Here is a 27,438-nt window from a genome sequence, read left to right as displayed (position 1 = left end):
TTCACACGCCAGCTGGGGCAGGCACTGGGAGGTCAGGGACCGCACGGGCTGCAGGGTGAATTCAAGGCCAAGCTCAGTGATGTACAAAGACCTGGTCTCAGTGTACTGCGGGACAGAGAGATGGCTCAGGGGTTAAGAGCACTTATTGCTCTTGCAGAGGACCAGGCCCAGTTCCCAGCCCCAACACGGTGGCTCACAAACGCTGTAACTCCAGTTCCAGGGGATCCACTGTCTTCTTTTTTACCTTGAGCAGGCACCAGGAGTATGCACTGTGCATATGGACACACGCACACAAGACACTCAAACACATGAGATAATAAATCTTTGAAAAAGGGAAAGTAAAACGCTGGGCACAATTTCCAGCATCACAAGCAAACACATAATAAATGGCAGCCTTGAGAGCGCCGTGTGGTGAACTGAACCGTTGTCCTTCGCGGCTCTGGCAAGAGAATGTCAAAACGTGCCTCAGCGCAGCTAACTGCACCCATGTCAGGGGCACACGCTAGTGTGTGGACCAGTTCAGAGAGCGTGCTGCAGTCATCAGCACACAGGCCCACATCTTCCAAACAACCCTAGCGCACAGCAGAATATGAAATCCGAGTAGAGGGGTAACCCTGCAGGGAAGCCCCAGGGGAGACGCGGGGTCCAAAGCATCACAGAACGGAAGCAGAATCGGAGACCTCGTCTCGACAACAGGACAGAGTGTAGGAGACTTAAGGGACAGCGTCACAGACTGACTGAGGAGGGACCACGGCGATGAACTGCTGCGTGAGGAGCTTACCACACACACCTGGTATGTGCGGGCTCACACACTTACGTGGTTTTCAAAATTTCAAAAATAGTTAAGTCCAGTATTATGCCAAAAAAGAAAAACTGTACTTTATTACATAAGTGTTTAACGACTTTACCCCTGAGTATATGATTCCGTTATAAACTAAAAAGAAAAAACAGATTCGAGGGTTGAAGAGGGTTAGAAGGTAACTTTTTATGAGGAAATCCAGATCTACATATAAATATTCTCACCCGGGCCAAGAACCTACTTGGCCTCCGCTACCTCTTCCTCTTCCATTTCCCCACATTCAAAGCGCACGAAATCGACTACAGACACGCCCTGGGGCTGCACATACTGTCCCAGTGTGATGGAAGGGTCCAGCAGGTATGGCTGGGACAGCATTCTGGTGTCAGCGTCTCCTCCAGGCTCATCATCCAGGGAGCCGACAGACAGTGGGGCCATGCCCACCACATGCTGCCCCAAGCGGCGGCCCACGTCCTGCAGGTTTGCACTCTGCTCACAGCTTTGGCAGACGACCAGGGCCCCGTACTTCCCCAGCACCAGGTTTTGCAGCGAGGGGCTCTGCGTTACTCCGTGCACGTAAGAGCCGACATAGAACCCAGCCGGCACCGTCACCCAGGCAGCTCGCCTAAGAATCATGTTCTCTCCCAGTTTCCCTACAAGAGAGCAAAAACAAGAAACAACGACCACTGGGTGGCGATGACCGTGGTGGCGCAGATGAGGCCGCGTGTGCACGGCGACCCTTCTGTATCTGCAGTGAGACGAAAGACACAGCCTCGGCTTGCATTAAGGAGGATGGTGAGGATGGAGACGGGCAGAGTCCCTCCAGGAGCGCTCTAGTTAAGGCGAGGCCGCCAGCCTCTTCCTGGCCCTGTGACCTCCGCATTATCAACTGCCCACACCTTAGTTCCCTCGTCTACACCTGGTAATGATACTCGGTACCCTCGAGAGTTACCCTCTCGGTAACTCCGAGAAATAAAAAGGGTAACACACGCAGAGAACGTGTTACGTGGCTCATGCACATCAGGCACTCAGAACGTGGCTCTTCTCACCAGGCTAAACCCAGGCTTAGAGGATCGAAGTCGTACACCCACCCGTGTGTGACAGAGTGGGAATTACAACTCAAAGTGGACCCCACAGCAGGTAAGTGAATTTTCTCCCCAAATGACTTCTCAAAAACTCAACCACAACAGATACACACAACTCCCATCACCAACAGTGTCTGGGAAAGGTCTATAACCAAACGATCCAGGAAATCCAAACTCCAGAAACCTGACAGCTTCAACTTCTGCTCAGCAAGATAACATTCTCAGAACCATGAGAACCAAAAGCAGAGTCTAGTTTTCTCCCTCTCCCACCCCCTCCCAACCCCATTTCCCTTCCAAGAGAAGCCGAAGTAAAAAACAGGAACGGACGGAGGCTAAGCCCGGTGAAGACGCAAGGTTAGTCTCACATGCAGCCCGAGGTCACAAAGAGGAAAATCCAGAAATCAATATGGAAACAGCTCGGAACTCTACAGAGACTGACAAGGCCAAACCCCCCTTTCTCCCAGGGTTTCTTAACACAGCTGTTGGCCTGGCTGCTCACCCATGACTCACAGGACAGACTGCGAGGTAACCTTGTAAACAGAAGCCTCGACTAGAAGCTGCAGATGACAGGAAAATTCCCAGCAATTACAACCCAGCTTGTCTCCCTCCCCCTATCAGGACACGTGGAAAGAGAGAGCATGACCCCCCCCAATCCCCCACAGTGACCAGAGCGTGGTGCCCCAAAGTGGCTTCTACAGACATGGGCTATGCTTCATAAGCTCAAAATATATTTCCTAAACAATCTTAAATTTTCTTTAGAAAAAAAGATTTATTTCTATTTTATGTGTAGGTGTTCTGACTGCATGTCTGTGAACACCACACGCATGCAGTGCCCTTGGAAGCCAGAATCCCTCAGAACTGGAGTTAGAGATGGTTGCTAGGCACCAAGCTGGTGCTGGGAATCAAACCAGGGTCCTCTGGAAGAACAGCCTGGGCTCTTAACTGCTGAGCTGTCTTCCAATCCCGTAAGTTTTCCTTTTCACCTTCAGGGTACTTTCCCTACAACATGTACAGAAGTGACCCCCTGCCTTTGTTTAGTCAACACCGCGATGAAATCATTTTAACTAGTTGCAAGAACCACGAGGGTTAGTTTATAAACCTAAATTCCTTCATGTGGTTCAGGATTCTGAGTGTACCAGAGCTCCAGTTCCCTCAGTATACTAACAAGTCAGCGCTTGGGGATGGTGCCTCCGTTGGGCCTTCGTTCGGGGAGTCTATTTACCCGTCTCACATACTCTTGCCCTTAGACATGCATGAGCTTCTGATTCTCTTTTTATTTACTCACTACTGAGAATCCCACACATGTTCATGACCTATCTCCATCATACTCGCTCCTACCACCTGCCCAACTCCTGAACCCAGGTCACAGTCACCCAATGAGATCTGGAGGAGCACCAAAGACACCAGGAAAACCCCACCTCCCCTTCCCAGAACCCTTAGCTACTCACCAATCGCTAAGGCCAGGTGGTCCTTGAGAGAGCCTTCTCTGTTGGGCCCAGCTGCGAGCTCGGAAAGCTCAGAGGAGTTCAGGAAGCCCTAAGTACAGGAGACAAGCGTAAGCTGCCTCTGCCTCCCAAGTGCTGGGATTACAGATGTATGCACTAAAACCGGCTTGATGACGAACATTCAAAGATTCAAAGTATGAATTTTTTTTTTTAGAAGCACATATACACAAGATTATTCACTGAGCAATTATTTCCAACCATTGAATTTTGGCAACAGCCTAAAATGCCCAAGCACAGGAGGCTGGCTGAATAATCACGGCACATCCACACAACAGAATGCTATGTAGCTAGAAAAAAAAAAAAAGACAAAGGAACAGTAAACATGGTGGGACATGCCTTAATCCCAGCACTCGAGGGGCAGCAAGAAGAGAGAGAAACTAGTAGTGGCTAGCAGAGGCTGCACCCTGTGGCTAATGCACAGCAAGCCTTCTCAAGATGCTGTCTCGAACAAAGGAAGATCTTTATGAGCCCCTGTGAACTGTTTCCACTACAGACAACAAAGGAAAAACAGGTCAACATGTCACCATCTCTACATAGGAAACAAATGTAACAAAAAAATACTTAGAAGTCAAACCATGATCCAATGAGCCTGCTGATCTACAGAAATAGGTAAGAATGGGGCTTGGGGGAGCTGGAGAGATGGCTCAGTGGTTAAGAGCACGGGCTGCTCTTCCAAAGGTCCCGAGTTCAATTCCTAGCACCCACATCAAGCGTCTCACAACCACCTGTGACTCCAGCTCCGAGCACCTAACATCATCTTCTGACCGCTGTAGGCACCCATGCGCATACAAACAAATAAATATAAACTTTATATAAGAGGGGGTCGCACCCATGCGCATACAAACAAATAAATATAAACTTTATATAAGAGGGGGCCAGTGAGACCGCTCTGCGGCTAAAGGCATTAGGGGCCAAACCCGACCACCTGAGCTGCAGAACCAACCCTGTGGAAGGACAGAACTGAGTCCTGCTGACATGACCCCTGACCCACACACCCACGTATACTGTAATAAGAACAATGTAATATAAATATCTTTAAAGCAGAAGGAACAAGGTTCTCTTATCTCTCTTTTCTACTTTTGAGAGTTCCTTTGAAGACTGTTAGTCCCTAAGACTCTATGGTTCCAGATCAGCTGGGACTGAAGAATCAGCCTGTGATTAACCAGAGACCAGAGCCTCTGCCGTGAAAGCCGTGCAGCCTGGTGAGAGGTGAGCATCCCTGAGGCAATCTTCTGGGAGGGTTTCCTTGAGAGTTGGGTCCCCAGCACCCGCATTGAAGAGATAGCCACCCCAAAAAGGACAGATGTAGCCTGAAGTCTACTCTTGGCTCTTTGGACTCTTTTGGGGGGTATCATCCAGCTCCCAAATAAATCACACACGGAGGTTTACTCTTAGTCAGGAATGCCTGGCCTTGTAAGCCTTGGCTTTGCCAGCTTTAATTTAAATTATCCCATCTGTCTTTGGCCTCGGGCTTTTACCCCTCTCTATTCCTGTACGCCTTCTCTTTCCCTCTTACCCTGTCTGGCTGTGTAGCCGAGCGGCTGGGTGGCCGGCCGCTGAAGTCCTCCTCGTCCCGAAACCCTTTCCTCCCACATTTCTCCTCATGTATTTACCCCCCGTGCCTGCCAGCCCCACCTCTCTCTGTCCTGCCTTGCCATTGGCCGTTCTGCTCTTTATCAGCCCATCAGGTGTTTTAGGCAGGCACAGTAACACAGCTTCACAGAGTTAAACAAACGCAACATAAACAAAAGTCACACACCTTCAAATAATATTCCCTGACAGACAGACCCCGAAGGTCGGGAGCGACAAGAGCAAGCTGGAGACAACCTTCAACTCACTTTAGTGTACGTGGAAAGTTGATCCTTTAGGCTCTGACAGTGTGACATGGTTCCCAGGGCAACTTGCTGGACCAACTGCTGAAATTTTAAATTTCTAGAGACGAAATCCGTCTCACAGTTTACCTGTGGAAACAAACGGGCACTGCTGTATGAAATGTTTACTGATAGTTTCTAACAGTTGAAAGATAGTGACAGGGTAAGCTGCAGACTCAACAGAAACAAATGGCCTCAAGTTTTAAAGCTGCAGCTCCATAGGTGGGTCGGGTGAAGCACAAACCAGGGAAGTGACTGTTGCCAGGGCAGGGGGTCGGCAACAACCTGCACACCCCAGAGGATCAGGACACCCTGAAGGACTCACCACGAGTGCACCACTCGCCTGTACCACACCCCACAATCACTTTCTCCTTTAACCCCTTCCAGTGGGTATCAGCCTGGCCTTGAACTCGGTAAGTAGCTATGGATGACCCTAAATTGGTCTTCCTGTCTCTACCTCCCAAGTGCTAGAACTACATCCATGCACCACCATGCCCAGTCTCCAAACCACTGTTACCATCACTTGTTTATGTCATCCCTTCATTGTAGCCTTATCTGCATCTGCTTTTTCTTCAGTCATGGGCCCGCCCCCCCCCACACACACACATCTTCTAAATCCGCTACTCATTAGTCATCAACACAGGAAGTAATAGCTAATGATTACTAACTTTACAAATCTAGCTTCGTTTCTTACTTTTTTTTTGGGGGGGTCGGGGCTTCATTCTGTAGCCTAGCTGCCCTCAAACCCACAGTAATCCCCCTGCCTCAGCCTCCCAAGTGTTGAGAACACAGATGAGAGCCACCACACCCTGCTGCTAGCTTCTAAATCTACCTGTTCCAGGTAACAAGCCTGCACTGGATGTATACTTAGGAGAAAGGATTAGGTTGCTAGGCCACTTTCCCATCCAGACAGTTGTGCATGTCCACACTTACACCCAGGCCTTGAGAAGTGAACTCCAAACACCACTGTGGCCTCAAATAGATAGATTCCTTAAGCAAACGAAGAGTATATCACAACCCTTACACTCCCAGACACCGCTGTCTGTAGGATACTACGGAATCCCAACAACTCACTTCTACTAATACAGATGTGTTTCCTTCCTGCAGCAGCCCGATCAAGCCTTCTTTAGTCTTCCTCCCATGGAGCTTGGCGGCTTTGCTCCAGCCTTCCTTCTGGGCCTGCTTGTGCAGCCAGGCCTCTGCCTACACATGGAAAAGAGGAAAAAGCCAACCACAGGAATTAGAAATAATCTCCAAACCCACTGGGCAGACACGGGGATCTCTATGAATCTGCAGCGAGCCTGGTCTACAAAGTCGGTCCAGGACGGCCAGGGCTACAAAGAGAAACCCCAGTTTGGAAAACAAAATATATCTGAGTCAGCCGATTCTTTCTGCACTCCCTATAACAGGAAGCAGTCTACTACTAAACGCTCTGTGTGTAGCCGGCGCCTGTATAACTTTAATCTTCATAACCCCGCTATGGGACAGGAGTGTTTTCATTACACAGACAACACTGACACACCCCTAAGGGATTAATTGCAATGTACAAAGTTACAGTGTGTGTGTGTGTGTGTGTGTGTGTGTGTGTGTGTGTGTGTGTGTGACAGAAAGAGAGAGAGGGCCTCCGGCGTCTAACTTCAAAATTTACACGAACACGGATCTGCAAGCAGCAGGAAATCCCTCTAACATGGCATACAGTTAGTTAACTCCGGGAGTCTGGGTCCACTGAAGACGAAACCGAAGGATGCAACTATGGTTTAGGACAAATTCCCCTGTTTGGGCTCTGTCGTTAAGGACACCGGGCGGTAGGACAGTCTGTGGTCCCCAGAGTACGAGGTCGAGCCAGCACCTCCTCCCACCTGTCTGAGGTCACCGCCACACGTCTCCAGAGCTTTCTTGCAGTTGACAAAGGAGTAGCCTGTTTTCCGCCGCAGCTTCATAAGGAGCTCCTTGCTGGAGGCAGAAGACGACGAGGAGGGGCCCGCGTGAAACGTGTGCCATGGCTGGGTCGGCTGCAGCAGGGCTGACCTGGCCTGGGGGAGGGGGGTGAGGAGAAAGGGATGAGCAGTCGGCAGCGGCCGCAGCTGGATGCAAGGCGAGGGAGCATGACCGCGGGGCCAGACCTCGGGGAGGGAGGCGAGCCCGGGTCGGGACAAGGAAGGGCGCGCTCACGGCACCCGGGAGCCCTCACCGAGCGGCCGGTGCACACGACCGGGAGGAAGCGCAGCGACCGCAGCAGCGACATCGCCTCCTGCAGCCCTGACACGCCCGTCCGCCGGCGCACAGGTGGGGCGACGGCCTACGGCGAGGCGCGAGGGACAAAACTCCTTCTGGCATGTGACGAGAGGATGCTGCCACCTGCAGGCCGGAGGAGTATATCGCCTCTCTGGCTTGGTTTTTTTTTTTTTTTTTTTAAAGATTTATTTATTACGGATACAGTGTTCTATCTGCATGTTTGCCTGCGCACCACAAGAGGGCACCAGATCTCATTACAGATGGTTGTGAGCCACCACATGGTTGCTGGGAATTGAACTCAGGATCTCTGCAAGAGTAGTCAGCACTCTTAACCTCTGAGCCATCTTTTCATGTTTTCTTTGTAAAACATGTCACCAAAGACTTAGCGCTCAGCGGTGAAACAGGAAAAAAAGGCACGGTAACGTTGTCACAAAGTTGTCACAAGACACATAGTGAATATTTTATGTTTCTTTATTTCCAGTGTATTTCCATATTTGGTATTCATTTATGACTCAGGACAAACGGGAAGTAGGTAGGTGGTTCAATGTCACTTGGAGAGGTGAAGTGGAGTTCCTTCAACAACCCGAATAAATAATTACCGAATTAGCAAGATTATCTGCTGGACACCTGCGTGCCCGGAGCTGCTGCCAGGTGATGTAGTGATGAATAAACCACAGCCCTGCCCTCCAAGTGGTGAGGAAATAAGAAATCAGGTAAGACAACACAAGGTCCCTAAACAGTTAAAAGATCTCCCAAGGAAGGAAATCACATCCAAACAGAAGAGTCAGGCAAAGGAGAGTTTGTTTTTGTTTTTCCAGAAGTAAAGAGTGAATTTTAAGGGGCTTCATCGGATGAGAGAAGTGAGGGAATACTGCCAGAGTTAGGGGAAGGGGGCAAAGGGCAGGGCGTTTGCAGTTTGACGAAAACTGCAACAAAAGGAGGAGGAAATGAAACACAGAGTAGTTTGTGAGCACGAGCACAGCCTGGGTACCAGGCTGAAGCATCCCTTCTCGCTGCAGAAGGTAGATCCAGCAAGTTTTGGAAGGTTGCAAGAATTTGAAGAATAGTTTGGAGGTTAAGTGAGTGGTGGTGGACACACACACACAGGAGACAACTGCGTGCCTAAATCTCAAGTGAAAAGAGCCTACCCAAACAGTTCCAGAGGGGAGAGATGAGACTTGAGGGGAAAACAAATTAGGAAGGGAAAACTGAACTTGGAAGAGATCAGAAGAACCTAGAACTCAATCCAGAGTTGGGTACAGCATGAGTTTCTGTGATCAGGCCTTCAACTTTGCAAAGGATGAAGAAGCCACAGCCAAAAGGGACAGCTCTGGTGCTTGTCCCCAGGCTCAGGTCTAGGAGGACATGTCTTATAGTCTTATTATAGCAGGCAAGATGCAGGTGCTCTGAGGTGTCTTGGTACCAGCCCTCCCTCAATAGATAGCTACGTGTTTGGGAGTACAAAGACATGAATGATGCTTTTCCCCCCTTAAAATTTTTTGTTTGTTTGCTTGCTTTTTGAGACAGGGTCTCAATATATAGTTCCGGCTGGCCTTGAACTCCCAGAGATCTGCCTGCCTCTGGGGTGCTGGAGTTAAAAAGTCCACCACCAGAGTGGTGATAGCTAACACCTTTCATCCCAGCACTCAGGAAGCAGAGGCAGACAGATCTCTGAGTTTGAGGCCAGCCTGGTCTACAGAGTGAGTTGCAGGACAGCCAGGGCTACACAGAGAAACCCTGTCTCAAAAGACAAACAAACAAAAAAGTCCATTCTGTTTAAAGAACTGGAAGTGATCAGTGACGATCTCTCTGTGCAGCTGGTATTCATACCCTGTTTCCTCCCTTTCTCCTAAGTACCCTGAATACTTCCTCATCCGCCTCTGCTGAAGACAAGCATTACCTCAATGCTTCTAGGGCTCTGCCATTTTTAACAAGCGGCTCCCCTCCTGCGCCTTCCCAAGAATATCTAGGGAACAAACTGGAAGAGGGAAGGAAGAAGACAGGCGATCCATCCTTTCCTTTCGTCTGATGTTCATGGCTCTGGAGACAGGCCACTCCTCCACTGAGGCAGGGGTTGAGGTCAACAGAAAGGATGATGTCCAGCAGGTCTCACTTCCCTGTGCCTGGCCCTATAGATATTGACATTCACGTCCTCATCCCGCTGGGCCAGCTCCAGCTGGAAGTGCTGGGGCAGGAAGTCCTGAAAGAAGACCTCTGTCCCATGCTCCTCTCTCATCTTGGAAGCCAGGTAGATGGTGCCACGGGGCCCACACAGGTGTTGGAGGGTCCCCAACAGCAGCGGGAAGGTCGCTTCCAGGTACACGATATCTGCCCCCAGCACCAAGTCATAGTTTCCCGGAAAGCCATGCTGGTCAATTCCCCAGGACAAGGCACACACCTTCACCCGGCCTCCAGATGGCACGTTAGCGTGGACATTATCCTGGATCTGCTCTAGGGCCAGTGGCAAATCAGTGATGGTAACATCCCCCCCTGAGGGAGAGTAAGGAGGAGAAATCCAAGTCAGAGGGCCCACGGAAGGGCTCATGACGCCTGCCGGGAGGGTCCAGAGACCTCAAGGCCTCGTGTCTTGACAGCCCGAAGTCCATGCTTTGGCTTTTAGTTGCCCTAACCCCGATCTCACCCATGCCACTCTGGCTACTCTACATTCCACAACATCGACATTCTCTCCGAGCTAATCTTCAACCTCTCTGGTCAACGACCAGATGTCAGCAAAAGCCTGGGCAAGACCAAGCTGGGGCTGAGCTATGCACCCTCACCCACCTAACCCACCCAAACTCAGAAGACGTGACCTCGGCTGAGCCCCAAAGGACAAGTACAGGTTAGTCAGGTGAGGCTTCCCAGGCAGAGAATAGAGTACAAGCACCTGGCAGGCAAAGGGCATGGCATAGTTAAGGCAGGCTGTGGTCTAAGAGTGGACCTCAACCTGTGGGTCGCCACCCCCAAACGACCACAGGAAAACACAGGTATTTACATTATGAGTCATAACAGTAGCAAAATTACAGTTAGAAAGCAGCAACAAACATAGTTTTATGGCTGTGGGAGTCAGTACAACATGAGGAACCGTATCAAAGGGTCAACGCCTTAGGAAGACTGAGCACCACAGGACTACGGCCCGCTGAAGAGAGTCGGGCCTGAAGAAGTTCAGTCACCCACTAAGCAAGCACTCAGACACAGAGCTATATCGCAGTCCAAGAAATAGGCTTTAAGAGTAGAATGTGGGGTAAAGACCGGATCAGTATGACAGGCTCACACAACAAACACATGCACTGAGTACTTGCCAAATGCTAGGGATACAACAACGGGAGGCAAAACAAAACTACAGCCTCCCTAAGGTTTCATTCTAGACATAGAAACACAGTATCACAAAAGTAACGACTTAACTGGAAGCAAAGCATGATTAATAGTATAGAAGTAATAGGATCTCACTCATCCATCCTCATCATGGATCTGCATGCTAGGTGTCTGGGATACATCAGTGAACAAGACAGGTATGAACAAGAAAGGTAAGAATGCACCCCTCAATGGTCAGTGGTGGCGCACACCTTTGATCCCAGCCCTTGGGAGGCAGAGGCAGGTGGGTATCTGTGAGTTTGAGGCCAGCCTGGTCTACAGAGCGAGTTCCAGGACATCAAGGGCTACACAGAGAAACCCTGTCTGGAAAACAACAAAAACAGTGGCAAGAAAAGATGACAGGACCAAAAGAAACAAAGTATCCAAGCATTGTGGTACCCATCTGCAGCCATAGCACTTGGGAAGCAGAGGCAGGAAGACTTAAGTCCTAAACCGTCTGGGGTAAGACACATCACACACCGTCAACAAACCAAAAATTAACAGGACCTGGTGGCTCACACCTATAATCCCAGCACTTGGGAAGTAAAGGCTAGAAGATTAGGAGTTTAAGGTCAAACAGGGTTACATTAGACCTTGTCTCAAACACACACACACACACACACACACACACACTACATCAGACAGTAATATGTGCTTCAGTGAGGCCCACACAGGGAAAAGGTATGAGTTCCTTGAGGGTGAAGGCACTGAGCACACCTTTAATGGAATGGCTTGGGAAATCCTCCCTGAACATTATTGCGGAAAGCCGAAGGCAGACAGGGATGGAGCAGATCCTGGTGGCTCTCCCCGACTAAAGTCTACCAAACACCACATCAGCAAGTACTGAGAGCCTGAGGCAGAACTGTGCCTGGGAGGTGTAAAGATGGAGAGAGCAGCAGGGGCAAACAGCAGCAGGAGGAGAGAGAGAGACAGAGAGAGACAGAGAGAGAGAGAGAGAGAGAGAGAGAGGAGGGTGTGTGTGAGTGTATGTGTGTGAGTGTGTGTGAGTGTATGTGTGTGAGTGTGTATGTGTGAGTATATGTGTGTGAGAGTGTGTGTGTGTGAGTGTGTGAGTGGGGGGGGAGGTGGACAGAGGGGACAGGCCCTGTGGTGAGGGGAGATGGGACAGAGTTTTGAGTAGAAGCAATTCATACAGTGACTCAGCGCTTATGAGATGAGATGCACTTTGATTGCTGTGATTTAAAAAAAAAAAAAAAAAGCCACAAACAAGCAGACTGGAGAGATGGCTCAGCTCAGCAGTTACGAACACTTGTTGCTCCTGCAGAGGACTCAGGTTTGACTCATCATGTGACCCACATGGTGGCTCACAACCATTGTAACTCCAGTTCCAGGGAATCCAACACTTTCATGTGACCTCTTCAGGCACCAGAATCACATGTGGTACACACATGCAGGCAGAACACACACACACACACACACACACACACACACACTGCACACAAAATAAAAACTGCAGCAGGACAAGGACAGAAACAGGAGGGTTCGTCAGGAGGCAACTGCAATGGCCAAGGGGAAGGATGATGGTTAGGAATCCAGTAGTGACAATGACTGAGACGTAATCAAATCCTAAATATATTATGAGGGCACTGTAAATGTCAACAGACCGAATCTCCCTTTCTCTCTCCCTCTTTGCATCTCTCAGACACAGGGAGAGAGGGACAGAGAGAGACAGAGAGATTTTAATTAAGGATGGGTTTTGAACATCTGGCCTAACTCAGGCCAAATTGCCCATTATGTAAATGAAGAGGGCTTCGGGAGAGGCAGGCTGGGAAATGGGAGCATGATGTCATTTGTGAGCCAGGTCTGAAATGTCCATCAACCAATCACATGCCTGAGATACTGAAAAGGCAGTGGGTTCTGTTCTATCAACAAGTCTGGGTATAGAAAAGAGAGTCCTGGTTCTTCCCATGAAGAGGACACTCAAAGGCACAAAACAATGTGACTTCTCAGGAGGGAGGCTAGCCAGAAGAAAGAAGGGGTCAAAGGGTCTACTCCTGAGCTCTTGCCAGCGACCTAAGTGGGAGCAGGAAGCGTGTTGGCCCAGAAAGCAAAGGATTTTGCAAGTAGAGTGAAGTGCCCTTGTCAAATGCTAAAGTCAACTGGAAGGGGCTAGAAACCGACCCCCTGAGTCCAAAACATGGGGAACATGAAGCTCACAACTCCAGCTAGAGGCACGGAGGGAGGCGAAGGCCTAACGAGTGGACAGAGAAAAAACAGGAGAGGAACTGCAGTGGCATTAGAAACAGTATTCTCTCCCAGGCAGAGAAATGGCTCAGGAGACATAGAACCAGCCACACCCCTCCCCTACAACAGGAGTTTCAGCATAGTTATGTACACAGATACCACACATGCCATCTATACACACTCTGTATAATTTATACATACATACACACACACACGCACACACGTATGGAGAGAGAGTCATCAGACAAGGGTGATAATTGCAGAGGAGACATCCACAGTTTGAAGAATAAGAAGGTTAAAAAATCCAAAAAAGAAAGGTTAAGAAACAGATGTGTAGGAAAAAGAGTAAATGGGCAAAGGAAGTTTGACAAGCTAGCTGTGTTGCACAAGGACCCACCCAAGCTCAGGGAAAACCAGTCTAAATTGACTCTAATGAGCAGTTGCTCTCAATTGAGTACTAAGGGGACCTGAGCCAGCCTGGGCTGGGGGTGGTGGAGAGGAAGGTGCCTTCCCTGGGGAGGGCTGCTTGAGCCCAGCAACGAGGAATACACTGCATTAACCAGGCAGTAAAACCATTTCCAGCAGAAAGTGCAGCCCCCATGAAGTCCCTAAAGAAGGGGACATCAAAGCAGGTTTGCAGAACGGACAGAAGGGTAAAAGAGAAGCCAAGGAGAACAGGCTGGGGAGAGAGGTATCGAGAGAGGTAAGAAAGGGAGATAGGACGTCGGTAGCCAGGTTAAAGGGGTCACTTCTACACTGAAGGATGCAAGGATCAGTAGACAAGTGTGGTGAGGTGTGATGATGATAGCCTCATTTTGAAAGAACCATTCTGATTGTGGGGTGGTATGAGCAAGCCAGGATCTAGGTGGGGGCCAGAACTCAGAGCAAGAAGCCCAACCAGTTTGACTACTTATTATGGTGTGAACAAGTGATGGTGGTAGCTCGGGCTGGGGAGTGGAGAAAACCCAATGAGATGTTTAGGAACTGAAAGCCACAGGGCATGAAGGGTATGAGGAAGAAAGCAGGGCATGACAAAGGTAATGTCTAGATTCTGCCCTGGGCAGATGGTGGCTTCATGATGGCTGGACCTGCAGGGAGAAACAGGTTTGGTGGGGGAAGTAAGATCACAGGGTCAGTCTGGGAGTGCTAACCTTCCCCGGCTGGAAGCACGGAAGATGCTCAAGAAAATCAGAGCAAGAAGTGGTAGTGGAGAAACTCGATGCAGGCAACAGGCAGGTGTGCAAGGGTTAAGAACGCAGGGCCGGCTGATTTCTGGGTTACAAAGTGAGAGAGTAGGAGACAACACCAAGATTTCAGACCTGGACTTGGCAACTAAGCAGGGCACAAACAAGCATCCACTGGCTTGACAGTAGAGAGACAGCCCTCTCTCTCTGTCTCTCTCCATCCCTCCCTTCTCTCCCTCCCTCCCTCCTCTCTCTCTGCCTCTCTCTCTCCATCCCTCCCTCCCTTCTCTCCCTCCCTCCCTCCTCTCTCTCTCTCTCTCTCTCTGCCTCTCTCTCTCCATCCCTCCCTTCCTTCCTCCCTCCCCCCCTCTCTCTCCTTTTCTCCCTCCCTTCCTACCGGAGACAGGGGCTTAAGCTGTAGCCCAGGCTGGCCCTTGACTTCACAGCAGTCTTCCTACCTCCGCTTCCTGAGTGCTGGGATCATAGGCATGAAACCCTACACTTGGCTTCTTTTCTTTCAGTATAACCTTCTGACCCTCCTCAACCCCTCCTGTGTTAGAGATCGCCTGGGTGGACCCCTCAGCAGTCAAGGTAGCTCTGGCCAGAGCACACCCATGCCGCACACACCTGACTGTCATCCAGGATGCCTAGAGCCTTCACACGTTCACTGTCCCTCATTAGACTACAAGTGAGCAGGTCCTTCTTAGTCCATGTCAAATCCTTGGCCGCTCAGCAAGACTCCTGGCACACAGAGGGCTTAGAATAGAAGAACGTCTGTGCCTGCACAGACTTCCCTTTATGCGACCCAGCTCTGTCTCTACCAACAAGGACAACCCTGTCTGCACCACACACAATTTTTCTGACTTTTTCCTTGTCCAAGTCTCAGCTGGTTAATTACCCCCTACATCTACAATGAATGTATACAATCACCACACACCCCTTACAACTAAAATGAATATATATACACACACACACACATATATATATATATATATATATATATATATATTCACCAGACCCTAGCCTTCCAAAATTCATAACCGTGTGTCTCCTAGCAAGGCTATATTCGGTATGGTGGCTCACACCTATAAGCTCAGCACTTGGGAAATTAAGGCAAGAGAACCAGGAATTTAAGGCTAATCACCTCTACATAATGTGCTTCTGGCCAGCCTGGGCAACAAGAGAGCCTGTCTGGACCAAACCACACTCCACCCCACTCCCCCACAAAAAGAGAGGCGGGAGGGGGAGAGAGAGGAGAGGGAGAGAGGGAGAGAGAGGAAAAAGAGGGGGGAGAGGAGAGAGAGCCATGAGACTCTAACATAATGAAGCTGCAAAGTGTGGTGAGGTTTAATGCCCTAAGTCTCTTCTCTCCTTCAGAACACACACACACACACACACACACACACACACACACACACACACACACTCGCATTTCAACGGCAGAGCGTGTCCAGCACTTTTCATGGAATCCCTATCTGATTCGTTTAACCCACCCTCGAACCAACTGTCCTGGGTGTTCTGAACTCCAATCTGCGCTGTCTGCCTCACAGAAAAGTAGGGGTTTGCTAAAACGAAAGAACAGAGCAGAGTTCAGAAGCCCTGCCCACCCCCAAGGAATCCACGTAGTAACTTCTGCACACTCCCGCCCCCACCCTCCTCCTCCGGCAACCCCAGCTCACACACCCTGCAGCGCCGCCAAGATTCCCACGATGCCCGTCCCAGCGCCCAGTTCGATCACCTTCTTGCCTCGAAAATCCACATTCTGACTCTCGAAATAGTGACACAGGCTCAGAGCCTACGAGGGGGCAGGAAGAAAGAGAAAGAGAGACGCTGTCACGGTGATGGCTCCATATGGGAGAGCGGGGTCCGGGGACTGCACCTCTCAGGGATCCCGGCTTAGGGCAGGCATCCTCACCGCATCCCACACGCGTGCCGCCACCCCAAGGCGCGACCCAAAGTTTTGCGTGATGCTCAGCTCGTGCCCACAGAAGCAGAACCGGCTGCTCTCCGAGTAGGAGTCGGAGAAGAGCCGCACCTCCCGTGGGAACACGGATTCGGGCTCGGGCTCAGGATCCGGGCGCCAGCCGGCCATCCTGCAGAACTGCAGGAGCGAGCACCCGAGCACCTGGGCCGGCGCCCGCTCCGACCCCACTCCGCGGCTGGGTCGAGGCTGGGGACCGTAGCCGTATGGGCTGCTCCCAGGCACCGGGCCCCGCCTCCCCAGATCGCCCTCCTTCCCTCTGCTGGAGACTTCCTGGGCCTGGGTGGGGACGACCCCCCGCCCCCGTCCCCGTCCCCGAGCTCGGGTCCCCGGCACACACAGGGCAGGGCCCACGCAGCGCCACACAGGTCAGACCGGGATGACTTGGTTTGCGACCGCCACGAGGGAGAAGAAACAGATGCTTGCATGGACGTCAGAGGCGGGTCCCCCGCACCCCGCTCACCTGTGGGGCGCACAGGTGCCTGCAGGCCTCTGGGAGCCGGGACGAGGCGGATGCGAGGCTGCAGAGAAGGCGGGGTGCCCGGGGCTGGCCTTCCAGCAAGCCCAGAGACCAGCCGCGCGCCCGCTCCTCCCCGCGGGGCCCACCCGTCGCGGTTCCGCAGAATTGGCCCTTGTTTCTTTAAGAGGCGGGGCCTGCTGGCGGGGCCACGGGCCGCGTCATCAACGTGCGCCCGACGCCTCGGCCCTCCACGCGGGTGCGGCGGCGGCATCATGGCGGGAGCCGAGGCCCCCCAGCCGCAGAAGCGCTATTACCGGCAGCGAGCGCACTCCAACCCCATGGCGGACCACACGCTGCGCTAGTGAGCGGGCCGGGAGCGGGCGGGCGGGCGCAGCGCTGGCACCCGGGGTGGGCCTGGGAGGAAGGGCCGGAGGGCCGGCAGTCGAGGGAGGCTTAGACTTAGCGCAAGGCGGAGTTGACCGGCTGGGCGGGGTCGTGGTGTTGTAGACCAAGTCTGAGAAGACACAGCGATTGTTGCTGAAACTGGAAAGAAGAAGCGGAGCAGGTGGTCCCTCCCACCTTCCGATTCAAAAAAAAGAAAGAAAAAAGAAAATGGTTTTGGTTTCTCGAGACTGGGTGTCTCTCTGTGCAGCCCTGGCTGTCCTGGAACCCGCTCTGTAGACCAGGCTGGCCTCGAACCCACAGAGATCCGCCTGCCTCTGTCCCCCACGATTGCTGGGATTAAAGGCGTGCGCCACCGACGCCGGGCTCCCATTGGGCTTTTCAATTCATTAAAAAGATAAACATATACACACTCCTTGCTTCATCCTCCCCACAGAAAACACGTCAACAAGATAGTGTCCCAGTACCCCCCCCCTCCTCAGGCAGTCAGTGTTGGGAGAAAGCTCCCCCCCCCCCCCCCCCCCCCCCCCCAAGAGGTTGGCAAGTCAGCTGCCATAGCCTCCTGAAGGGACCCTGACTCACCCTGGGAGCCAGGGACTTCCCTTCGTGCCTTCTGGACACCATTCGGACCGAGACTCTTTATTTATTTATTTGTTTGTTTATTTTTGAGAAATCTACCACCCCCCCCAAACTAGTACACCTGCATTGGCGAGTCCAACGGTCTCATGTCTTCTCTCCAACAGCCCTGTGAAGCCAGAGGACATGGACTGGTCAGAGCTTTACCCAGAGTTCTTTGCTCCCCTTACTCAGAATAAGAGCCATGACGATCCAAAGGATACGAACGAAAAGCAAGCCCGGGCGCAAGTGGAGTTCGCAGACATAGGCTGTGGCTATGGCGGCTTGTTAGGTGATGAGCTGGCCCTTTCCCTGGGACAAGGAGAGGTCAGAGTCAGGGTTAGTGGACCTTTCCTCCCGCAGCCAGACAGCGGTGACATCAGCCAGAGAGCCTCCTCCTGCCTTCTACTCCGGGTCTGTGGCCTTTGCCCTGCAGAAGGGAGGGGGCTGCCTCGAATGTATCTTAGAACCCGGGTTGTTCTGTCTGGGTCCAGTCCCTGCATGAGCCATTTCACCTGCCCCGTGCTGGGTCAGCGATCCGGTCAGCACAAGCGTCAGAGATGAGCCACTGTGCTCACTGATCCTGAACTGTCTTTCTCGGGGATTCCACCGGCTTCCCCCTTTGACCCCTTCCTCACCAAAACACATCGTGCCTGCGGTATTGTCTTTGTTTTCCAGGGCGTGCATAGCGAACCGCTCTCCTGTGTTTCCACATTCTTGTCGATGGACGTGTTGCCTCATGTCCAAGCTTCTCCCTTGTTAGTCCTATGACTGCGAGCATTTCTGTGACCCTCAGCTCAGCGCCCGCAGCTTCACAGTCTGCCACAGAGCGTGAAAAGGGTTAAAAGCGGCTTTGATGTGAAAACTGCAAGCAGCGGTTCTCAGCCTGTGGGTCGAGACCCTTTGGGGCCACATATTAGATACTTACATTACGACTCATAACGGCAGCAAAGTTGCAGTGGTGAAGTGCCAATGGGGTAATTTTACGGTGGGGGTCACCGCACCATGAGCAATGTATTGAAGGGTCACAGCATCAGGAAGTTTGAGAACCACTGCTCTAGAGCAAATGCAGACTGTACCTATAGTTTCTGCCCTTTTCTTCTAGTCTGTACGACAGATCTTTTTGTTGTTTTTTTATTTTTTCAGACAGGTCTCACTGTGTAGCCCTGTCTGGTCTGAACTTGCTATATAGAGCAGGCTGGCTTTGAACTCATAGATCCTGCCTGCCTCTGTCCCCGTTCCCTATTTCCAGTGCTTAGGATTAAAGGCAAGAGCCACCATACCCTGCTCCTGGGAGATGTGTGACAGCTTAGTCTTTTCTGCCCTGCAGAGAACTCTGCAGGTATGGGTATCTGCCCCAGTGCTGACTTAGAGATCTACAGGCAGAAACTTACCTCTGTGTACTTCCTCAAAATACGACACTGATGATCCCATTGTGTCTCTGTCCCAGTGACACTGTCACCGCTCTTCCCAGACACCCTGATTCTGGGGCTGGAGATTCGGGTAAAGGTGTCGGACTATGTACAAGACAGGATTCGGGCCCTACGTGCGGCTCCCGGAGGTGGATTCCAGAACATCGCCTGTCTCCGCAGTAACGCCATGAAGCACCTTCCCAACTTCTTCCACAAGGGCCAGGTGCAGCCCGGGGAGCCGCCGGGTGGGTAGGCTCCTACGGGAACTCGGAAGCCAGGGCACTCACCAGCCATCCCATTGGTCCTCGTCTGTCCCACAGCTGAGGAAGCTGTTCTTCCTCTTCCCCGACCCGCATTTTAAGCGAACAAAGCATAAATGGCGAATCATCAGTTCCACACTCCTGGCAGAATACGCCTACGTGCTGAGAGTTGGGGTGAGCCGGGAGGGAAGACGGTGTCGGTGGCCTACGCGTGGGACCTCACCAAGGAGTAGGGGGGCGGGAGGGGCACCCAGACTGCCGGGCTTTTCCCTCGTTGCTCAGTCCCTGCAGCCCTATCTAGAGTGACAGTTGCTATGCAATGCAGGGGCTGGTGTACACCATCACCGACGTGCTGGAGCTACACCAATGGATGTGTACCCATTTTGAAGAGCACCCACTGTTTGAGCGTGTGCCCCTGGAGGAGCTGGTAAGGATGCCTGGGGGAGAGCGCAAGTAGTCAGGCCCATTCAGAGAGGCCCTGTAGCACTTAGTTCAGGGCCAGGTGGGCAGGGCCATGCTGAATCCTCTCTCTGCAGAGTGAAGATCCCATTGTGGAACATCTAGGCACTTCAACTGAGGAAGGAAAGAAAGTTCTACGCAACGGAGGAAAGAATTTCCCAGCCATCTTCCGAAGAATCCAGGATCCCGTCCTCCAGTCAGTGACCCGCAACCCCACCCTGCCTGACCACTGACTTCTTACCCCGCTTTAGCTGGGCTCGCTCTTCTAGTGACTGGAGAAAAAAATCAGCTCCCCATTCCGGACCCCCCCGCCCCAAGACCTGGTGGGACTGAGGCCATGTTCTCTCCAAGAAGCAGGGTGCAGCCTGTGTTCTTACCCATCGCTGACTCGCTGCTTTCTCGTCGTCCCCCTCACCTCCCCCCCCCCAGAAGAAAGCAAAAGAAGCTGACTGAGAAGGGTCTATTTGGGGGCCCGTGGGGACTCTGTCCTCCCTCCCGCCCCCGCTGGGTTCCTCCTCAGCTGGAGTGTGAAGAATGCCCATAGCCTGAGCTGTGCACTTGGCTCAGGTCTCGTCCCCCCCCCCCCCGTTGTTTACTCTGCAGTCCTGGGGATGATGTGTGTGTCCACATGCCCATGCTGCTGTTTCCCAGAGGGGCTGCGGTGTGTATCACGTGCCTCCCCCCACCTTCCCCACGCTTGCAGTCTGGCCCGGGCCACCCCTGCTGCGTTACTGTTGCTGTCTCTGTAGTATTGGAGGGCAAGAGGGCAGAGGCCCTGGCCTTTACCGTGCTGACCTTCGATCCCAGAGTTTCAAAGCTGACTGACTGGCATGGTACCCGATGGGGTGAGGAAGAGGAGGAGGGACAAAGGGACAAGGGACTAAACTGGAAACTCATTTTTTAATTATTTGTGTGTATGTGAGTGTTTGCCTACATATAGGTATGTGCACCACACTTATGCCTGGGCCCTTGGGGGTCAGAAAACGGAGTTGGTTCCCCTGGACCCAAAGTTACAGGTGGCTGTGAGCTGCCACGTGGGTGCTGGAAACTGAACCCTGCTCTTCTGTAAGAGCAGCTGGTGCTTTTAACTGCAGAGCCATCCCTCCAGCCCTGAACTGTAGGATTCTGTGACTGCTGACCACAGGTTCCCCAAAAGGTTGAGTGAGCTTGGGGTTCAGGGTGTGCTTAGCTTCCATCCTGTCCAAAGATAAGAGTCTGCAAACTTCTGTACTTTGCAAAAAAGAAAGGAAAAAGAAACCTTTGTATTATTATTATTATTATTATTGGGTTTTTGAGACAGTTCTGTGTATCCCTGGCTGTCCTGGAACTCACTCTGTAGACCAGGCTGGCCTTGAACTCACAGAGATCCACCTGCCTCTGCCTCCCGAGTGCTGGGATTGGTGTGCAGCATCACCGTCTGACCTGTTTTTATTACTTCCGTTTGTTTGCAGGAGGTGAGGCTGTGGTAAAAGGACAACTCAGCCGAGCCAGTTCTCATTTTGCACTGTGTGTCCCTGGTCAAACTGTGTGTGTCCCTGGGACCAAACTCAGGTCACCAGGTTTTGTGTCAGGTGCATTTACTTGCTGAGCCATCTTGCTGGCCCTGAGACACTCCTTCATTTCTATTCCTCAAACACAGCCCCCTGTGTCTGAAAGGAAGGGGCTTATTTAGCTAAGAAACTCCCCAAAGAAGCAAGGATGGAGTCTGGAGGTGGTAGTTTAAGTCTTCAAAAGGAAAAGGGGTTCGTAGCCACAGCTCAATGGTTAAGAGTGTGTGCTGCTTTTGTGGAGAAGCTGGGTTCAGTTCCCAGCACTCACAGTGGCTCACGACCATGATTTCAGCTTGGAGATCCACATTCCCTCTTCTGACTTCAACAGCACCAGCCAGACATCGCACAAGCATAAAGGCAAATCATGCATATAAATAAATTGAGGGGAGGGAGAGGTGGCTCAGCGATTAAGGGTTCAGAACACTGGCTGCTCTTCCAGAGCACCTGAGCTCAATTCCCAGCAAACACATGGTGGCTCACAATCATCTGTAATGAGATCTGGCGCCCTCCTCTGGCCTGCAAGCAGAACGCTATATATAATAAATCTTTCAAAAAAACATTTAAAATACAATAAATAAATAAAAGATGAACGTGGCTGATATCATTTTAACCCATTAGCCCGCATGTGGCCTTGCCTCTATGTGTCAGGCATAGGAGGAGAGAGTTGTGGCTAGTTCAGGTAGATCCCATAGCAGGGAAGGGGCAATCCAAGGAGCCAAGAATACCCGGGGGGGGGGGGGTGCAGCTCAAACTGTCTTCCATCTTATCTCAGGGTGAGATAGTAAGGAATTCAGAATGGGTCTGAAGGGAGGTGGTGGGAATAGGAGGTACTTCTGAGATCCACACTGAATAGCCTTTCCCAGCAAGAGAACTTTAGGCTGCTGCCCTGGACCAAGGGGCAGCTCTGAGGAATCCTTACCACAGGGACCCAGCCCCGCCCACCATTCCTGGGTCTGCCTTCCCTCACAGACCACCCTGCAAAAGGGATTGGCTGAAGAGCTGGAGAGGGGTGTCCTCACCTCCATGGCCAAGGGTTATAAAGGGGTTCAGACAAGGGCAAAAGATGCCCTGGAGAAGTGTGGCTGACTCCTTGAACGTTAAACATGACCCAGGCAGTCAAGCTCGCCTCCAGAGTGCTCCATCCAGCCCACCTGCCTCGGCAGCTGGATGCCTCGCTGGCCTCTAGAGGTCCCAACTCTGGTCTCCGGAGTCTGCCTGACATCCCTGGGCCCTCTATGCCTGGCTTCCTGGCAGAACTTTTCTGCAAAGGGGGGCTGTCCAGGCTACATGAACTGCAGGTAAGACGGGCAGTCCTTGCCATTGTTAGGACTGAGCCGGAAGAACTGGCTTTAATGGCAGAAAGGACCACAGTGAAGAGCACAGGAAGGAGACCCGTGAGAATGGGTACCTGTGGGTCATGAACTAGAGTCGGTTCTACCGCCCCACAGTCTGTACCTACATCCGGCAAAGGGATGTACTCTCACTTTATAGACAGGGAAACCTGCAGATCAGGACAAGAGTGCGGGATGGTGAGAGCCCTGTGCTATCTATCCTTCAGCTCCGGCTTAAAGCTGCGGATTCCTTTTCTCTTACTGCTCATCTTGAGATGCAATCCAGCAGAGAAGCCTTAAAGAAACTGCTCCCCCTAGGCTACAGCCAGATAACAAAGAGAAGTCTTCGATGTCTGCTTTAAGCAAAGTTCCTCTATTTTACCATTCCCGCCCAAACTTCCAAGGGATGGGAGAAAAAGCTAGCCACACCTGGGCCGGCACTGGGAAAAGCTCCCCTTTCCCAAGCCTAGCCAACGCCCTTGGCTTTGGCACAAGTGACCCTCCCAAGTGTTCAAACGTCCTCTTGTGCGGGTTTTCCCAGGTGCAGGGAGCTGCGCGCTACGGGCCGATATGGTCCGGCAGCTTCGGGACCCTTCGCACAGTGTATGTGGCCTCCCCTCCACTCGTGGAGCAGCTGCTGCGACAGGAGGGTCCTTGTCCCGAGCGCTGCAGCTTCTCGTCTTGGGCAGAGCACCGTCGCCGCCACCAGCGGGCTTGCGGATTGCTAACAGCGTGAGTGATTCGACCCCCTGACCTCCAGTCCCCCATCCCTGGCCTACCCCTGTGGCCAGCCAAGATGGGCTTGGAGGGAGGTGGGCAGTTTCCACCAACCCTCTAGCATCTCCGGGTTCTCTGGTCTGTGCTGCCCAAACTCAGATAGAGCCCAGTCCTCGCCCCTGCCCCCACCTTTGAGGCTGGGATTGACGAGCGTACTAGCATCTGGATGGAATGGGATGTAAGCATCTGTGACTCAGCTTACCCTAGAACCCACTCCCATCCCCGGGCAGGAAATGAGTAAAAAGGAAGGGCGAGGGAAGATGGGCGAGGAACTTCTGGTCACTCTAGCGTCTTCCACACCACTCACCTCCCCTGATGCGCGCTTTCTGCACCCGGGCAGGGATGGCGAAGAATGGCAGAAGCTCCGGAGTCTCCTGGCACCGTTACTCCTCCGGCCTCAAGCAGCCGCTGGCTATGCTGGAACTCTGCACAACGTGGTCCGCGACCTGGTGCGACGACTGAGGCGCCAGCGGGGACGTGGGTCTGGGCTACCCAACCTAGTCCAGGACGTGGCGGGAGAGCTTTACAAATTTGGTCTAGAAGGTGAATCCTAAAACAGAGTCGGGGACTGGTGTACTTGGCTCCGGGGCCATTAGACGCCTGGTGTCTGACTGCGCCACCTCCCGGCCAGGCATAGGCGCCGTGCTGCTGGGTTCCCGCCTGGGATGCCTGGAGGCTGAAGTCCCTCCCGACACAGAGACCTTCATCCATGCAGTGGGGTCCGTGTTTGTGTCCACGCTCTTGACCATGGCAATGCCCAACTGGTTGCACCGTCTTGTACCCGGACCCTGGGCCCGCCTCTGCCGAGACTGGAACCAGATGTTTGCTTTTGGTAAGGCACAGGGGTGTGTGTGTGTGTGTGTGTGTGTGTGTGTGTGTGTGTGGTGTCAGGGGTGGGGTGCTGGGGTACCTAAAGCTGTGCCAGCATCACATCACAAAGCCTCAGTGTGCCTCCTTTCTCAGCCCAGAAGCACGTGGAGCAGAGAGAAGGCGAAGCAGCCCAGAGGAAACCCGGAAAGCCTGAGGAGGACGTGCCGTCTGGTCATCACTTAACCCACTTCCTCTTTCGGGAAAAGTTGTCTGTCCAGTCCATCGTGGGGAACGTGACAGAGCTACTACTGGCTGGAGTGGACACGGTGAGGTTCACTCTGGTCACGTATCCAGGCTTGGCCTTAGTACTTTTTTAGCCCCTGACCACCTCCCTCCCTATGCTACCCCCTCAGCAGGATTCCCATGTCTGACACCTCAGATGGTCTCACCTGTCCCTCCAGGTATCGAACACGCTCTCCTGGACGCTCTACGAGCTCTCCCGGCACCCGGAAATCCAGTCCGCACTTCACTCTGAGATCGCAGCTGCCATGACCCCTGGCTCAGGTGCCCACCCCGGAGCCACCGCTCTGGCCCAGCTACCCCTGATGAAAGCTGTGATAAAAGAGGTGTTAAGGTGAGTCAGGAGAAGAGTAGGAACCGAACCAGAGAAAACGCCAGAGTAGAAGCGGGCAGTGAATGGGAATGGAGTGAGAGGGGAATGCTAGCACTCTACCCCGAGAAGGACAGCAAATGCGCGCACCGCGGGCCAGCCTCACCTTGCTGAATCCATCTTTCGTTTTGTAACCTAGACTGTACCCCGTGGTACCCGGGAATTCCCGTGTCCCAGGCAGAGACATCCGAGTGGGTGACTATATTATCCCCCAAAATGTGAGTAGATCCTTCTGTTAACCCCGTGGGTCCAAGGCACCCTCAAACACGCTCCAAAACCTTTCCAGAGTCCCCCCCCCTTCCAGAGTCATGATACCTTTTCTAAGATAAAATGGAGCAGCAAAGAAAGTTCTCCACCACCAGCCAGGGCCTTCTTCTAAACTAGTCCCTGATGCTCCTCTTCATAGTCTCCCATCCTTCTCAGGCTCATGCTGATAACTCTGTGTAGTGAGGTAGTCCTTCATAGCTCCACCCCCCAATGGGCGTGGTCAGTGCTACAGAAGGACTACCTCACTACAACTCTGTGCTTTTGCGGGGAGGGGACTAGTGTTGAAATGGGGTCTTTTTATATAGCCTCAGCTGGCCTTGAACTCACCATCCTCCTGAGGGCTAGAATTGCAAGTGTGGACACGAAACCTGGCTACCGACTGACGAGTTTACATTTTTCCCCTCACCAGACGCTGGTCTCTCTATGTCACTATGCCACTTCAAGGGACCCTGCCCAGTTTCCAGAGCCAAACTCTTTTAATCCAGCTCGCTGGCTGGGGGAAGGTCCAGCCCCCCACCCTTTCGCATCTCTTCCTTTTGGCTTTGGCAAACGCAGCTGCATAGGGAGACGCCTGGCAGAGCTTGAGCTACAAATGGCTTTGGCCCAGGTAAGTGGTCTAGAATTGATGCCATCCCCCTGACTGAAAAGGCCCAATAAACATGGGTGCTCTTGTCCTCTGTCAATCCTAGCGGAATATGTAAGACTGGGCAGACAGTCCCATCGGCAGGTCCATGAGAGGTCCAAAGTATAAGCAAAGATATTTGGACTATCATTTTCTCTTCCATAATCCCTGCCTCATTGACCAAGAAGTCCCTTACTGGTCACAATGCCATCCCGGCAGTGGCCCTGCGGATGCTAATAATGTCCTTTACCAATCAAGGCTCCACCGTAGATCCACCCACAGTGATAACCTGCTTCCTCCCTTTCTAGATCCTGACCCATTTTGAGGTGCTCCCTGAACCGGGTGCTCTCCCAGTCAGACCCATGACCCGGACTGTCCTGGTACCTGAGAGGAACATCAACCTTCAATTTGTGGACAGATAGTCCTATGGGAGGAAGAAGTTGTCTGCCCTCTCTCTCCAAACCGGACACCCTTTATTAGGCACCAGAGGCACAGGTTCCCTTGAGGCCTGCCTGGCCGAGCCAACCTGAGGAAGCAGGACCTGGCCTGTGTGTACAGAGTGTACTTGGCCTGACTCAGCAGGTCCTCACAGAGCCCACAATGCTTTCTCCTGCTCACTACTTCTGGTCATTCCTCGAAGCCCAAAGCCATCAGATTTTAACACACCCTTAAAGGGCCAACTTGAATGTTAACTAACAACCCTGGGTGGCCTGGGGCGGGATTCAACCCATTCTCCTGCGCTTCACACAGCGTTCATTAACACGCTGTCTAAGCATTTACTGTGCCATGAGCTAAGTGATTGTGCATCTGCTGTACACCTGGTTGCATCCGTTCCTAAGCATGTGAGTGAGCTCTGTGGGAAGTGATGAACCCTCATTGGTCTACTGGCTTTTTTAGCTCACACTGTCCTTGAACTCACAACCCTCTTTACCTCACCTCCCCAAGTGTTGGGACTACAGACATACTCTACAGCTTCTAGATTTATCAGTGTCTATGCCTCCCGTCAGAGTCTATCTCTGGCCACGAAACACCATGGACATTCTCAGACGGAATCTGGGGCTTGTGGCAGGAGGCTCTGTCCAACCCTTTTCTCTCTTAATCTTGCCCCCAGGAAAGTGAATCACTTCCACCAATCTGAAGCAGGTCCACCCCATCTTTGGGCTTGCCAGTCTGTCTTCTTTTTTATACTGAACAATATCATATTATTAAGTTTTAAAATGTTGGGTTTACTCTTCTCCCCCTCCTGGCAAGAGACCCCAACCCCCATCTCCCACCTTGGCTTCTCAGGTCCTGGGGCCAACTCCTTCAATAACGGGTGGTCTTGATGATCGATCAGTCTGGAAGAGTGTTTTGTGACAAACCCAGACATGTTTTTATGAGTAGGGGAAACAGCCAAGTGTTGAGTCTGGCTTCTCTGAAGAGATTAAGAGGCGGTGGTGAATAGAAAGTGTAGGAACTAAGTTGGAAAATGGGTCTGGGTGCTATCAGGGTTCTGCCAATATGGGTTAGAGGCGGCTTGACTATGGTAAGAGCTTTTGGAACCTGGACCACTGGAATAGAAGGGGATCCTAGAATGTCCACTCTGCCCCC

The 27,438-nt window shown here is 52.2% G+C and overlaps 4 protein-coding genes across 4 annotated transcripts; 2 read left to right on the top strand and 2 right to left on the bottom strand.

The window, feature by feature from the left end:
- Positions 1-956: 956 nt before the first annotated feature.
- Positions 957-7,513, bottom strand: Tsfm (Ts translation elongation factor, mitochondrial). The gene is made up of 6 exons (XM_051176144.1): positions 7,449-7,513; positions 7,117-7,290; positions 6,332-6,460; positions 5,225-5,347; positions 3,330-3,417; positions 957-1,449 (listed from the first exon to the last, which is right to left on the bottom strand). Exons 1-6 carry the CDS (start codon positions 7,500-7,502, stop codon positions 1,037-1,039), a joined length of 981 nt encoding a protein of 326 aa, XP_051032101.1. The 5' UTR covers positions 7,503-7,513; the 3' UTR covers positions 957-1,036.
- A 1,613-nt stretch (positions 7,514-9,126) lies between these two features.
- Positions 9,127-16,333, bottom strand: Eef1akmt3 (EEF1A lysine methyltransferase 3). The gene is made up of 3 exons (XM_051176148.1): positions 16,148-16,333; positions 15,916-16,027; positions 9,127-9,982 (listed from the first exon to the last, which is right to left on the bottom strand). The coding sequence occupies exons 1-3, from the start codon at positions 16,322-16,324 to the stop codon at positions 9,573-9,575; spliced, it is 699 nt and encodes a 232-aa protein (XP_051032105.1). The 5' UTR covers positions 16,325-16,333; the 3' UTR covers positions 9,127-9,572.
- A 612-nt stretch (positions 16,334-16,945) lies between these two features.
- On the top strand, positions 16,946-20,151 carry Mettl1 (methyltransferase 1, tRNA methylguanosine). Its single transcript, XM_051176147.1, has 6 exons — positions 16,946-17,034; positions 17,819-17,982; positions 19,141-19,325; positions 19,423-19,536; positions 19,688-19,789; positions 19,899-20,151. Exons 1-6 carry the CDS (start codon positions 16,946-16,948, stop codon positions 20,052-20,054), a joined length of 810 nt encoding a protein of 269 aa, XP_051032104.1. The 3' UTR covers positions 20,055-20,151.
- Positions 20,152-22,474: 2,323 nt separating this feature from the next.
- Positions 22,475-26,285, top strand: LOC127215682 (25-hydroxyvitamin D-1 alpha hydroxylase, mitochondrial). The gene is made up of 9 exons (XM_051176142.1): positions 22,475-22,669; positions 23,244-23,434; positions 23,820-24,022; positions 24,111-24,311; positions 24,443-24,615; positions 24,751-24,923; positions 25,099-25,177; positions 25,636-25,833; positions 26,157-26,285. The coding sequence occupies exons 1-9, from the start codon at positions 22,475-22,477 to the stop codon at positions 26,268-26,270; spliced, it is 1,527 nt and encodes a 508-aa protein (XP_051032099.1). The 3' UTR covers positions 26,271-26,285.
- The last annotated feature ends 1,153 nt before the right edge of the window (positions 26,286-27,438 follow it).

The sequence above is a fragment of the Phodopus roborovskii genome, unplaced genomic scaffold, assembly GCF_943737965.1.
Source record: "Phodopus roborovskii unplaced genomic scaffold, PHOROB, whole genome shotgun sequence".
NCBI classification, from domain to species: Eukaryota; Metazoa; Chordata; class Mammalia; order Rodentia; family Cricetidae; genus Phodopus; species Phodopus roborovskii.
This window is presented reverse-complemented; position numbering and strand designations above follow the sequence as displayed.